This window comes from Pangasianodon hypophthalmus, chromosome 17 (assembly GCF_027358585.1).
Source record: "Pangasianodon hypophthalmus isolate fPanHyp1 chromosome 17, fPanHyp1.pri, whole genome shotgun sequence".
In the NCBI taxonomy this organism is placed as follows: Eukaryota; Metazoa; Chordata; class Actinopteri; order Siluriformes; family Pangasiidae; genus Pangasianodon; species Pangasianodon hypophthalmus.
The window spans coordinates 20,415,237-20,430,073 of NC_069726.1; the positions used below are offsets into that span (position 1 = coordinate 20,415,237).

Below are 14,837 nucleotides of genomic sequence, written 5' to 3' on the forward strand. Positions count from 1 at the left end.
TCATTCTGCTGAGAATGTGGCCATGACCATGTAGGCCACGCCCTCTTTTTTTTTTCCACCCAAAATTAAACCTAATTGGGAAGAAATGTGATTAAAGCGATATTATAAATAACGACATTAAATTCTTGTTCCATTCTTTAAAAAAAAAAAAAAAAGCTAGGTCTGGCACCATTTTAGGGTTCTTTGTTTTATCCCTCTGGAAAAACCTTAAAAGTTCCATGTAAGACCCTATAACAGAGGGATTATTCCAAGGAGAACCCCTTGACCAAGCGAGGAACCCTTGAACCTTTGGAAATGTGCATCATAAAGTTACTGGAGGAAATCAACACATATTAAAAATATTTTGAGCAGTTAAGAGAAATGTACATGATCATTTGTGAATATTGAATTTTGCCCAAAAACAAAGCCCATAAACTTTGTTTTGCTGTGGTGTTGTTTATAACTCAGGACTCTAAACTAAGGACTCAGAATCTTGGGGCTCTAAACTTTAAGTTCTAAACCTGGGACTTTAAAATTGTATAATATATAAAACTGGGTGTCTTTAAAAGGCAGAAAAAAAAAATAAACCCACATAAAAATAAACATCCAGATTTCCATCGACCTTTTTTTTATGCCCATTTTGAATTTGTGGAAATAAAAAACCTAAATGGAAACAATAACAACTTGATGTGTGGATAAGAAAGGGATGTGGTAAAAAAAAAAGGATGGAGGTGGATTGTTTGGACCAAATGGTGTGTGTGTGTGTGTGTGTGTTTGTTTGGCTGGAGTTTTTTCTGATGATGTCATCGCTTAACATTTGCAAAACATTTGGTTGGAAACAGAGCTTATGAGATAAAGGTTTGTTTGCAATGACAAGCTCGGTTTGGAAATCACAGTCACTGGAATAGCTGATCATTTTTTTCCTCAGAGAGTGACATCATCAGGACCGTGTCTAAGGCAGAATGGTTACGGATGTTATGTTTGGATCGTGTCCATTCACGTTGCTCAATGTATAACGTAACAGTGAAGTTTGGCAACATGCAAGCATTAATATTTACCACTCCATTCCCTGGGACTAACAGTATATTTGTGTAAATTATTGCTGCAATCTGGCCTCTGACCCCAAAATCTCAAGTGTGTGTGTGATATAATAGTGTGTTGTCTGACTTTATCAGGCTGAGTGTGTAATCGTAACACGTCACACAAGCTGACAGGTTAAAGTCTAACGTGAGCCTTAGGCTATTGTTCCAGGGGAAACAAACACACACACACACACACACTTTTTATCCTTGTGAGGACCTTCCACTTACATAAAGGAAACATTCTGGCTCTCAGTTTTTTTTTTTTGTTTGTTTGTTTTGTTTTTCTTTTCAATTCAGATATTCCTATACTTGTGGGGACATCTGGTCTGCACCAAGATACAAAAACATGTCCACACATGCATGTCCTCATTCAATAGGCTGATGTTCCATGTCAGCAAACAACAGAGTCTGTTACTGACGGTTAGGGCATGTGACACACGCGCACACACACGCACACACACGTGTGGAGCCGAGCCAGCCTGGTGCTTTATCATGAACATGAATGTGTGTGTGACTAGGTCCCACTGTATCCTGAGTGTAAGCTGAATAATCAGACTATTTTCACACTTTAGTCCAAGTTTAAAGAGGGCGTTTTCACACTTTAGTCCAAGTTTAAAAAGGGCGTTTTCACACTTTAGTCCAAGTTTAAAGAGGGCGTTTTCACACTTTAGTCCAAGTTTAAAGAGGGCGGTCCACACCCAGGACCAATTCGAGGCCCATTTAAAGACAGGCAGGATGTTCGCAGGTTCCGTATAAAGTTTTTAATTAGGCTACAATAAGGAATAACATCAAATCCAGTTTGGAGCTAATCAAGGACTTGTCGATTCAGGTTTTATTTTAAGATAAGTTGTGTTGCACCACTTAATTTTAAACATTGCTTTACAAATCAGCAACTAAAACTTTAACCTCTGATTAAATTAACATTCTGATTGGCCACCATGATGAATTTCAGTGTTTAAAAAGATTTTATTATTTAGAAGCATAATTTCTTTCCTACAATGAACTGTCACATCGAAATTCAGTACAAATTTAGCTTTAAGATTCAAATTTATCCTTAACTGAAACTGAAAAGTTAGAATTTCAGCAGCAACAGGAAGAAAGTCACTCTAAAATAAAAGTAAGTTTGGTGCAACTGAATTATTAAATAGATCTACATTAAAGCTTAATCTTTGTTGGTATAAACCAGTCATAATTTTATCACAAATGAAAGGCTTTAAATTTTATTCAACTGTCTTAAATTTCTTAAATATTGTCTTAAATTAAAACATTTTATCCTATTTTATTCTAGTGTCAGTTTTTGGCATGCAATTGAAACTTTTTTTTTTTTTTTAAACCTAGACCTAACCCACACACACACACAAACACACACACACACACACACACACACAGTCACTCACTCACACGTGGTACTGGCGTGTGTTAAACTGAGGCTAATGTTGGCTAACGGTTTCTGACATGTCAGTTGTGTGACTTCAGTGCGAGATGTTTTTTTTTGTTTTTTTTAGGTTGTTTTTTTTATCTGCTGTAAAATGCCCACATAAACAGAAATGTCCTTATAGGTAAGTTATATTGAAATGTTTTATATTTGGAGCATTATTGCAAAATTGATTTTAAATGACTTTTTTAATGGAACTGAAAAGGTGTTAAAAAGTATTCCATTTAGCTTAAGGATGGCTGCAGAGACCCTGGGGAGGGCGTCCTCCTCATCGCAAGTGTCTTTTCACACACATTTATTATGAGTTGCTGTGAGTTATTATGATTGATTTTATACATCACTGCTGTTTGTGGAAGATTGATTGAGGCTGTGATGAAGGTGTGTGATGTTTCAAACACAGGAGGTTTATATGATATGAACACATTTTACAGTTGTATAACTTGCTATTACACACACAGATTAGTAAAAGGCATCCCTGAAACTTAAAGCGTAACACGATAAGTAACACGATAATAACAAGATAAACCAATCATGTTATTTGACGCCCACCTCAGGAGTTCATTTGAAGCTTCACCCGTTTTCATAGAGAGCAGAGATCGGGTTTCTGGACCGCACCCAGGTCTAAAAAGTGGAAAAATGCCCCAAGCCTCAAGTCCACATCTGGATTTTTTTTGGTTAAACTAAACTAAACTAAACTACACCTAAACTGGATCTCTTTGATGATCTAAATTACATCAAGGAGCTGTATTTTTGTGCAGGCATATTACTGATTTGGTTAAGCCCTTTTTTCCCCCATTGACGCCCAGTTGTTATTTTCGTGGTTAGAAATGAAACACACTGATGTGGGTGGAGCTGTACAACAGGGGTTGTGATGTTCAGAATCTGGTATTTTCAGCCCACTTCGGTCCAAAATTGCACTTATGCTACCGCCTAACAAAGCCGGCCACCGACGCAAGATCAAAACAGTGTGGAGTCCAAATCTTTTCGTTGAACTAAAATAATTGAGACGTAAACTGGACTACAGTTTGAAGTTTCATATAAGACCTGCCGTAATCCCTGATCTAGATAGTTATACCCAAATCACAGCTAAAATAAGAGGATTACACTTTCAGTCTAAAGTACTATTCAGGTGTGAGAAGTCTTCTGGACATACACTTTGTCAGTTAAGTAAAGACACCTGAAATTATGAATGATTCGCACACGATATGCAATCTTTGTCCCATATCTTTTATGCAAACCGATTGTTTCGACTTTTATTATAACTGCTTTTTAAGGCTTATGTGCATGTTGATCATTACTAGGTTATGCAACCATAATATATATATATAAAACCTCATAGATGTTATTGTGTTCCTAGCACAGGTGTAACCTATATATATATAGGTTACACCTGTGCTAGGAACACAATAACTTCCCACACAACCCCATAAGTGCCCTTTAAATGTGATCTACATTTTACTGTTCTGATTTTTTTTAACTTGGTTTCGGTTTGGTTTCGGTTTGGTTTCAGCTTGGGATGATAGAAAAGAATGCTCCTAGGAATGTCTCTATACTGAAGAAAAATCTCTAAACCTCTTTTCCCAGAGGATATGATGGAATTTCTTCCAACATGTCAATTCAGAGAGGATATACAGTATATTACCTGGGGTTATTAAGGTAAAATATGGCATATTCTTTAAGACACAGGAATTATGCACTGTCCATCAAAATTACCGACATGACGGATTCAGATGGGACTAAAATCCCAGAGACAGACTGGAAATAACTATATTACCCCACCTCCTCATGTAAAACTAATCCAGTCCAAATAGGGCTTAACACTAGACATATAGTATTTGTATTATTAGCTAAATTATGTCTAGCGCTATTCGGACTGGATTAGTTTCACATGAGGAGGTGGGGTAATTTAATTAGTGCTAGAGTATCTCTGGGATTTTTGTCCTTTCTGAAAACGTTAGTAATTCTTTTTTTTTTTTTTGGACTGTTCGTGCACGCTGTATTTTACGCCCTATTTTACTTTCTATTTATTACATATTACAGCCATATTTACATGTTGGTAAAGATTCCATTATATGCTGCTGGACATGAGGTTTTATGCTTTTTCTTCAGTATAAAGCACTTCAGGAAGCACTCGCTCTTTTCTATCGTCTCCCAGGAAAACCAAAGCGAAATCAAGAACTTTCAAAAACAAAAAAACCTTCAGGTGACCTACTGATGATATAGACTGTCCACTACAACAAGGGCTTAACAGAATTTAAAACAGTGAGTTTGTTCTAAAATGAGGTGTCTGTAGTAGGACTGTAATTTTTAGTGTGACGAACATGCGAGCATTGTGGAGACACTCCCATCTCTGTGGTTTACGCAGAGATCACTTATCCTCTGTGAACTGACTGTAATTATCACAGACGTACAGCATGTCTGGAAGTCTAATCCCATCCGAACAGCACTTAAGATAAAAGAATTTGATGATTTAGAACAAGAACAGACTGCAGTTAAAGGCAAAAAAGAATGGAGTTGAATACAGAACTTGGCATAAACGCCTCTCAGCTATACAGTTTGCTGAGCAAAACTGCAGCTAAACTAATGAAGGTCAGCTTTGATTAAATCTAAAATATAGCAGACTGATGGAAGCAGTGTAGCCGTGCTGGAGTCGCTTCAGGATAAATGAAGATAAATAAAGGAAATGAAGAAGGCGTTTCTTCCTCAGCCAGGACATGACAGAGGGTCCAAAACAGAATCAATCCAATTACCCGGGCTTTAATTGATGTAAGGGAATCTATCCAGAAATATTGTTAATCTAAACGCGCACACACACACACACACACACACACACTCGTGCTTTCCCCTGCATGAGACAATGACAGTGCAGTTTTAGTCAAATATTTACATTTACCCAGAATACATCTCTTCAGTCAATCCCTCTGTGATTTTAACCCTACATACAGATTCATATTTGAAATGGAAGACACACACACACACACACACACACACACACTAGTGCTGGTAGGTGAAACGGACACAAGAACCATCTGAGCAGCTGTGTTCCTGGCAGTAACATGAGCTGCAACTTCAAACCAGCACGCAACACACACACACACACACACACCCCTTGCACTTTACTAATTACAAACACATAATAAAGATACCTAACACTACCAGCATGTGTGTATTCAGAACAAACATGATCATAACAACCCACTGAACTTATCACACTTCAGTAAGATTTCTTCCTCTAAACAAAGCTAGGAATAAATTTGTAATTGTATTTAATTAGCAAATAAGTTGACTGCTCACAGAATTACAAGCTATAACTGTTGTGGTGTGTATGAATCATATAACACAAATCATAACACCATGTGTCATCTTCACACACGCTTCACGCAGTAGGAAGCATCCACTTCCCATGGTAATGCATTCCACATGTAGGAACGGGTGATCTGACAAAATATCACAGCACAATACTTGATTTGTATTATGGCATTTGGGTTTTCCAGCAAAGTGCCAGAAAGTTAGCATTTAACCAATTATTTCCAATTATATCATTTCCTGGCCATGTTGTGCAGCGTTCATCAGCATCACTGACTTATAAGACAAAATTCTTATTTTTCAATAATGTTCCATTCTTTAGCCTTTAACTCTTTTAACCTCTAATCACCTTGTGATTTTTGACTGCAAGGACAAAAATCAAGCCTGATCAAAAAAAAAAAAAACCCTCAATCAAAGCAAAACCCTGAGCCTCTTTACCCTCACACTATTTTAACATAAGGTTACTCAAGACTGTGATTTTTCACTTCCTGTTTTAATGAGAGAAAAAAGGAAGACATCAAACAAAAATGCCAAAGAACATCATCACCTTTTTGTTTCTCTTTGCAACAGATTTGTTCATAAGCTGTTTGTGAGCCAAGGTTGATTAACTCCAGTAAAATGCTTATTTGTTTATCTGGAATATGAATCATGCATGAAAATCCTGTCGGAGTAACACATAGTTAACGTTAGCTAACTTTCGTCTTCAATAACCTCACTTGTGTTTTAGTCTCAACAAAAGCCAAATGATCTAAATAAACAAGTTCGCAAAATGTTAGCTGGACATTCGATCTTGTGATTATTCTAAAATTCTGCATGGTGTCCTCAGTATTTTCCACACACTTCCAGCAAGTTGGAGTTATTTATTGTTCCAAAACAACAGCAGTTAGAGTCCCAATAAGTGTCCAAAAGCTATGAAATGAAGTACAGTGTATTAAATCTGAGAAGTGTATTGTATTGTAGTGTAGTGTAGTGTAGTAGGCTGAACTGAACATTTTGTTGTTTTGTTTTGGTTTATTTTGGTTTTCTTACCATGTTTCCCACACTTAATCAACCGCCAATCTTACGACGTTTGACAGTCAATTTCTGCGAAACACCTCCTCATGTAACTTAAATTTACATTAAATTAGACTATTTATAGAACAAAAGTATATAACTTACCAAAACAAAAAAATATATATTTATTAAATATAAATATACAATAAACATTAAAATCTTGCTTAAATGGCTACAACATATCAGCCCTGAATTGTTACTAAGCAATCAATTTCACAGGGAAAAAAAATGCCATGAGAATGTCCTAAATAACGTACATTTTTCCCCGCAGAATTTTTTTTTGGCCATGTCTCTCACACACACAAAAAAAGTAATTATGCTTCCATGTCACTGATTTTTAAACAGATTATCCACCACGCTTGATTGGAGTGATTTTCATTCCAACATTACATCATATTATATCATTAATAATGAATAAAATGTTGTAAATGTAGCTAATGATGGAGAGGTACTGATGACACACACAGTACTCTCAAGTATTGTGTTTCACAGGAAAAAAGCAGCCAAGCAATTATACCCTAATTTACTGCAAAATCAATATCATGTCATCATATCGTGCAGCTCTAATTCTCAAAAACTATATTTCCACTTCACTTCATTAGATGGTCTGTCATTTTAATAACACACCTGCATGAAGACTAGGACCTGGGGCCTTGTACAGACTGTGTGTGGAGTGTGTGTGTGTGTGTGTGTGTGTGTGTGTGTGCTGTAATATATTCCTCATATGCATAAGAAATGGCACACCTAATGGAAAACACTGCAAACCCAGTGGCTTTGTTGTTGCAGGATGGTTTAACAGTGTGTGTGTGTGTGTGTGTGTGTGTGTCTGTGTTCGTGTGTTCGTTCACAACCTAATATCTGGTCCTTCTTCCCAGACAGGTTATGTTTTTTTGCAAAGATTATGATGGTAGTGATAATGATAAAATGATAAACTTGGCACGATCTGGTGGAGCAACTCAAAACACACTCACACTAAAAGCAGATGTGTATGTTCATGAAAACAGACGTAACTATCAGGTTATAATCATTAACAACAAATGGAGCTCATCCTTCAGTCCTCAGGATCGCTGGAACAATTTAGTGAAAAGAAAATACAAAGCTACGCAATTTCTGAGCCTCTCACCCCAAATGCAGTCAATCAGCCACCACATTTACTGTTTGGTGTCTTCAGATTTGCACCAGAGTTATAACACGCTGTATGATTTTTGACCACAGACAAACATTGCACATTGTAAAAGAATTTTTTTGGGTTGTGAGTTGAGATCAGACATCTTACAGCGCTTCATATGACGTGCTCAACAGAGTTCACGTCATCGCGACCAAAGAGGCACCAACCATCTCTGCTACACTCTCCCACGCTTCATAATTCTTCATGAATTCTTCTATGAGGGATCAACAAAGGTACGTCTTATCTCATCTTATCATAACATCTCTGCACATTTAATGAGAGGTTGTATATGACAGGATAAGATGAAACCATGGTTAGACGTTTTTCTTTCATTTCTGCATGTCAAACCCTCCGTGGGAACTATATAGGTAGCTCGGAACTAAAGTAGTGAGCGGAGAATTGAAAAAGCATCTGACCACACAGGAAATCTGGTCTGAGCAGAGAGGTATGTGCGTATATATATATATACACACACACATCTATTCTGCGAAGTGATGGCTACGCTGTGTATCACGTCTGGTCTGCGGAATCAGTCGAACTAATCGTCTGGATGTTTCGTTAATGCATCAGACCTAATTTGCATAGAACTGAGGCCCTGAGTCACACAGCAAATGAACCTGTCGCGACGGCTTGAGAGTGTGAATGTATGGAGAAAGATGAAGTGATGCAGATTATTGTGAACATTTGGGCGTGCATTTGCAGAAAGATTCTGGGCTGAGACAGACCTTCGTTACAGTTTTGCTAAACAAAAGACGCAAACTTTAGACATGAAAAAACCTGTTCTGGCTGATTGAGTACATCTGAGGTGAGATTCTTCCCCGGGTTCAGGGCTGCACGATACGAACATCATATCACATATCATATCACATATCATATCACATATCATATCTCAAGATTGTATTTTTCTCTCTGTTGTGATTCAGATTTATCCTACACGTCTGAGAGGTAAACTCTACAGAATCTGCAGCACTGAGTGAGAAATATCGCCAAGACGAAAGCCGATACTATCGCGATGACTGGCGGATGATGTACCGTGCAGCCTCTGACACACACACACACACACACACACACACACACACACACATCAGGAGGAACGCGCAGGTTAGGAAATGAGCAGATTCACACACATACCGAGGATCAGACAGGCGATGTCCAGCGCGATGAAGGGAATCCCGCGCGCGTCAAACATCTTCACAGCGTCCTGAAGGAAAACGAATGCGCGTGAGCTCGGTGTTCCTCAGGTTCACACTAGCGACCGGCAGCTGTGGAAAATAATCAAACTGGGTCAAGTGTGCGTCAGCCTATCAGCGGCGTCGCGCGAGCTTCCAGCGACTGACGACGACCAGAAATACAGTAATAATCATTATTGATAACAATAATCATCATCATCATCATCATCATCATCATAATAATCATAATAATCACCCGGAAGTGGACATATTAGAAGAGGAAGAAGACTAAGAAGCTGCTGAGTTGAAGTGTATGCTGTGACTGACCAAGCATTTCCAAAATAATAAAGTGCAGCCTACAATAATGTTAAAAGCGCGAGCGACGACGGAGCCGTGAGCAGGCGCGAGACCTTCATGCGCACGCACGCGAGTGTCTTTTTCTCCGGTTACGACGTCACGACGGCGTGTGTGACGCTGAAAACTCCCCGGACACGCCCATAGCCGCTGCTGGACAAAAGAAAAACACAACACTGGAATGGGCTTTTTTTTGCTTTTTTTTTGCTTTTTTTTAGAATCAGGGAACTCCCACTTTTTATATATATATATCTGTATATTTTTTTAATTTCTATTTTTTTTATATATATTTTTTTAAATAGAAAGAAAAAATAGTTCACGCCTAGAGGGCGCGCGAGAGATATGAAGAGGTCACGTTTTTGTTATTGCCAAATTTCAGCCTTTTCTCCCCTAAAAGTGTTCACACTGAATACACAAATATACAATGCACAGATTAAAAGGTTTAATTTAAAGCTCAGTAACCTGAAAACAAATATAAATTATCTTATACTTGACTATAATTTATATATATATATATATATATATATATATATATATATATATATATATATATATATATATATATTTTATGCTGTTAGAGTGCTGTGGTTCTAATATAAAATTTAGTAGTGTAACAGATTTTGGGGTGGAAACAACAACCTGCTTTATCCTGCTTTGTGGAATGATTTGATATAATTTCATAATAATCATGGGGTGTTTTTTTTTTTTTTCAAAACTTACAACTATGAATGTAAACTTGAGTTGCTTTTAACTCTGATACTTAAAATTGTCCTTCTCATCATCTTCGACATCATCATCATCATCCACAGATTAACAGTAGGCCTACCCCTGATTCTGAAGGTTGGTCACATATCGATTGGAGGTTACCAGATTGTATCGTGTAGTATCGTATCGCAGCAGATTCAGTGATATCATCTACTACAGAATCGTTGATTTATGAATCAGAATTGTATCGTGTGGAAAGAAGTCTGTGGTTCACACCCCTGTTCACTACTGCACCAAAAACCTCAGTGAAAATAAAGTTACGAGATATTTCCTTCGTCAAACAAATCTAGGAATCATTTCAAAGTACAAAAGAGGTCAAAATTTATTTGGATTTTATGCTCAAAAGCTCGTTTCTAAAATTTATAAAGAATTAAACATTTTCACTGTTATGTAGTTACTATTCAGTTGTTATAGTTCAGCAAACTATAACTTAGATTAAAGAGGTTTCATGTAATACTCAGTAACTTGAAAACAAGTATAAACTATATACAGAGGCCAAATTAATGAGCTGAACATCTATTCTTAACGTGATTTTTTACTCAAAGACACACACTTATACAGGCTTTATACATCAGTATGTAAATACATCACACATCACCATGCCTGCTTACAGTGGATACAAAAAGTTTACACACCCCTGTTAAAATGGCAGGTTTTTGTGATGTAAAAAAATGAAACCAAGATAAATCACATCAGAACTTTTTCGACCCTCAATGCGAAGTTACAAGGTATAAAAATTTAAAATGTACAATAACCTGTACATGACTTTTTATATCCACTGTATATGCTTTCTTGAATCGTATACCTGCTTAAAATACTCGATTAAATGAAATGTCACCAGGACACAAAACACAAACTGCTCCACTGTTCATGATCCTGAGAAGAATGTTAATCGCCATAACAAATAACGTGTTTGATATTTTTAGCCGGCTCACATGCTGCTTTTGGATAAATCAGGAAGTGAAAGTTTGTGTGTGTATATACACAACGGACTGCTGTGAAAGAAATAAAGAATGAAGAATTTATTCATGTTAAAAAAAACACTTTCCTCTTTTTGTTTTATACATAAAGGAAGGTCACTGCTGGGAGGTCTCCTTTTCTTCCTTTTTCTTCCATAACAAATTTGAAATAAGGCTGTTTTCTTCTTAATGGTCATGTATTTAAACAATAGTTGAATTGAAGTTGTAGGCAGCACGGTGGCACCTCACAGCTCCAAGGTCATTGGTTTGATCCTGTGCCCGGGTTACTGTCTGTGTGGAGTTTCAGATGTTGTCACTGTGTTCACCTGGGTTTCCTTGCAGTTCTCCAGTTTCCTCCCATTGTCCACAAACATGTAGAGAAGTGGATTGGCTGTGCTGGATTGCTTTTGGGTGTGAGTGTGTGTGTGCGTGTGTGTGTGTGTGTGTGTGTGTGTATGGTGTCCTGTGATGGACTGGCGTCCCATTTGGGGTGAATCCTCCTGTCTTGAGCCCAATGCTCCCAAGATAGGCTCCAGATCCGTTGTGACCCTGACCACTACACTACTTTTTAGAGAAAGACAGCAAGTATTGTATAACTTAAGAGTTTCTTTTAAAAAGTGAAATATAAATGATAAATTGGAACAAACAATGTTAATTATATTCTGTCTATAAGAATTTCTTGGGGTGCCAATAATTGATACATATTGTTTTGTTAAACAATTACTTAGAATATATTTACTTCTTTTAAAGGTTAGATGTCTCTCATATTTTCAGTGTGAGATTAAGCTAATTAACCACAAAGACTTTTTTTCATAACTTTTTTTTTTTTTTAACCCATTTTTACCAAGGGTGCCAATAATTCTGGAGCAAACTATATATTATTGTACACTATGCACTATATTCCTACACTATATGCTATATGACATTATATTTTACACACATTTTACCCTTGTTTCCTCAGAAACGTGTTACTTCACTTAAATTTGTACTACACACACACACACACAAACACACATAAATACACACTCACTGTCCACTTTATTAGGAACACCTGCACATTCATGCAGTTATCTAATCAGCCAATCATGTGGCAGCAGCGCAATGCACAATATCATGCACTTGCAGGTCAAGAGCTTCAGGTCATGTTCATCAAACCTCAGACTGGGGAAAAATGTGATCTGTGTGACTTTAATAGGAACACCTGTACACCTTTATAAATAATGTTGTAAGCACAAATATTGATGATATACCAAATAACATTTCTCACAAGATCTCTGCACCGGTGTGTGTTGCTGTGTAATGGGTGTTCTCTGTATTTTAGTGACCCTTGGCACATGTGGTGACCTGGCAGAGGCCGGAATTCACATACAGATTTTATTTTAGCGCTTGTGATAACCAGCTGGCTGATTGTTAGGTTTGTGAATACCAGATTTTAAATGTCATGTCCTGTTTTGTCTCTCTGCCCACGTCAGTGCAGGCGTGCCCATTTCTGACCATGAAAATAGCAAATGGGTAAGAACAGGAAAATTAAGTTCACACCCAACCAAAGTAGCAACATGCATGCACAGAAATAAATCCCTTACTTCACTGCTATAAAGGCCATCATGTGAGTCATGCAACAAAACCCCATACATGGTTGAGAAATTGCTTTGACCTTTATTGCTGAACTTTGTACAGTAAATTTGACCTCTTATCATTTACTGCAGTGAAGGAAGAATCCAATTAATTTAAGGATGATTCCACTGGGTGACATTTAGCCCTTGTAGCTCTTGAAAGTTTCAGTACTGAATGTAAGAAAACATGCATTAAACCTTCAAAAATCCCATGTGTTAAACAAACTCTCAACCTCTTTTTCAAGGTTTCATTGCTGAGAACTGCTGCAGTTTGCTCATAAATGAGTAACAGGTATGAAAGTAACAGGACTGAGGGGGATATTTTTTAGCATAAAATGATCAAATACACAAAATATGTTAGCAGCAAAATATGGTTAGCTAGCATCCACACTAATGGCATGAAGACATTAAGGACTAATGATTTACTTTATATATATAAAGTATATACATACATACATATAAATATATATACAATTTACTTTCAATTTGCAATTTAGGTTGTTTGTTCAAAGTGCCCTCATCAGTCAATATCACAATTCGTCTTCACATGATCTACAGGAAATTCAGATGATGCAGCTTCCTGATGAACAGGTGACTTGTGACTTGTGACTTGTGGAATATTCCAAAAATAATGTGTTCCTGATGAGTTAATGTTATGTGGGGGGGAAAAAAGGGAAACATACTTTCGTAATGTATTTTTCATACCCTATATTGGATGGAAAAGGATGTTTCAAGCATGAGATGTTAAATGGATTCAGAAATTAATGTAAAAAATAATACAATATGTTTTGAGGATTATAATTCGAGGTAAAGTGTGGAAGAGGCAAAAATGCTGATTTCTACTTTTTGTACATTTCATTAATGTTTTTATTTATTTATCTGTTACATCAACAGCTTTGATTCTTGTCCTTGGTTGAAGCTCTGTCATGGTCTTAAGGGCTGGTAAAAGACCAATCAGGTCACTGTAGATTGTCAGAAACACATCCGTGGTATGATGCAGGTTCGTTGAAGCTTTTCATAAGTTTAAATGGCACAATATGCATTTCCTCTTACTGTACACGACAGGTGACGAGACTTCTTTCTGTTAGTTAGCAGTCCATCTAGTTAGTGTACTAGCCATGATAGAAAATGATAGAAAACCTCACTTCCTTTATACAGTCCTCCATTTGTGCTGTTTGAATATACGTAGACACCTGCTTTACTCCTCTCTGTCTTGACCAGAATGGTTCTTATCTTCCCTGTGTTCCCTTGTGTTCTCTAATTAATATTTTAAAAGAAAGAACTATACTTTCAAGTGTTCTATGTTCCCTGAATGATAGTGTCAAGGAAAGAAATATATTTTCAAGACCATATGTTGTTGGGATCGACATTCGCAGTGTACATTCGCAGGGTTCTATGTTCACTAGTTGGAATTTGCAAGGGAAGAAATCTGTTCTTTATTCTCAGGGTTTCTCAAGGTTCTCTGGTCCTTAAATATAATTTTCTACAAAACAGCCTAATGTCCCAAGCACCCTTATTCCCAAAGTGACATTCTCAAGGAAAGAACCCTAAGTTTCCTGGGCTCTTTTATTACCAGGATCCTATCGTTCTAGGTCCCAAGGTTCCAAGGGTCCTGTTCTGCCAGGCCTCTACATTCCCTAAGTAATTTCTTTAGGAAACAACCATACAGTATGTTGCCAGATTCCTATGTTCCAAAAGCTCTATTTCCCAATTTCCTAGAAAATAAAACATAGGAATCAACCCTATATTACCAAAGGAAAAAAAAGACTCAACATCCAGACCACAGGTATATTCACAAACATACCTTTTATGATCTTATATAATCAGTGAATACTAGTTTTCAGCTAATTTTTTTTTTGTAATGTGAGTAATTTTTTGAGTAAGTTTTTTTTTGAGTAATGTCTGTAAGTTCCCTTACTGAGTCATAGCAAGAGAAAACAGAGGAAATAGAGGG

General features: G+C 37.0%; 1 protein-coding gene across 2 annotated transcripts in view; it reads right to left on the bottom strand.

The window, feature by feature from the left end:
* Nucleotides 1-9,642, bottom strand: part of plpp1a (phospholipid phosphatase 1a) — a 30,978-nt gene extending 21,336 nt beyond the window's left edge. Inside the window, exons 1-2 of one of the 2 annotated variants that reach the window (XM_026942555.3) lie at nt 9,449-9,642; nt 9,155-9,285 (exon numbers count right to left, since the gene is read on the bottom strand). In XM_026942555.3, coding sequence (XP_026798356.1) covers nt 9,155-9,212 — 58 coding nt within the window. In that variant the 5' untranslated portion in view covers nt 9,213-9,285; nt 9,449-9,642. The remainder of the gene's footprint in view (nt 1-9,154; nt 9,286-9,448) is intronic. The other variant, XM_026942557.3, reaches the window with a different exon arrangement.
* Nucleotides 9,643-14,837: the final 5,195 nt, after the last annotated feature.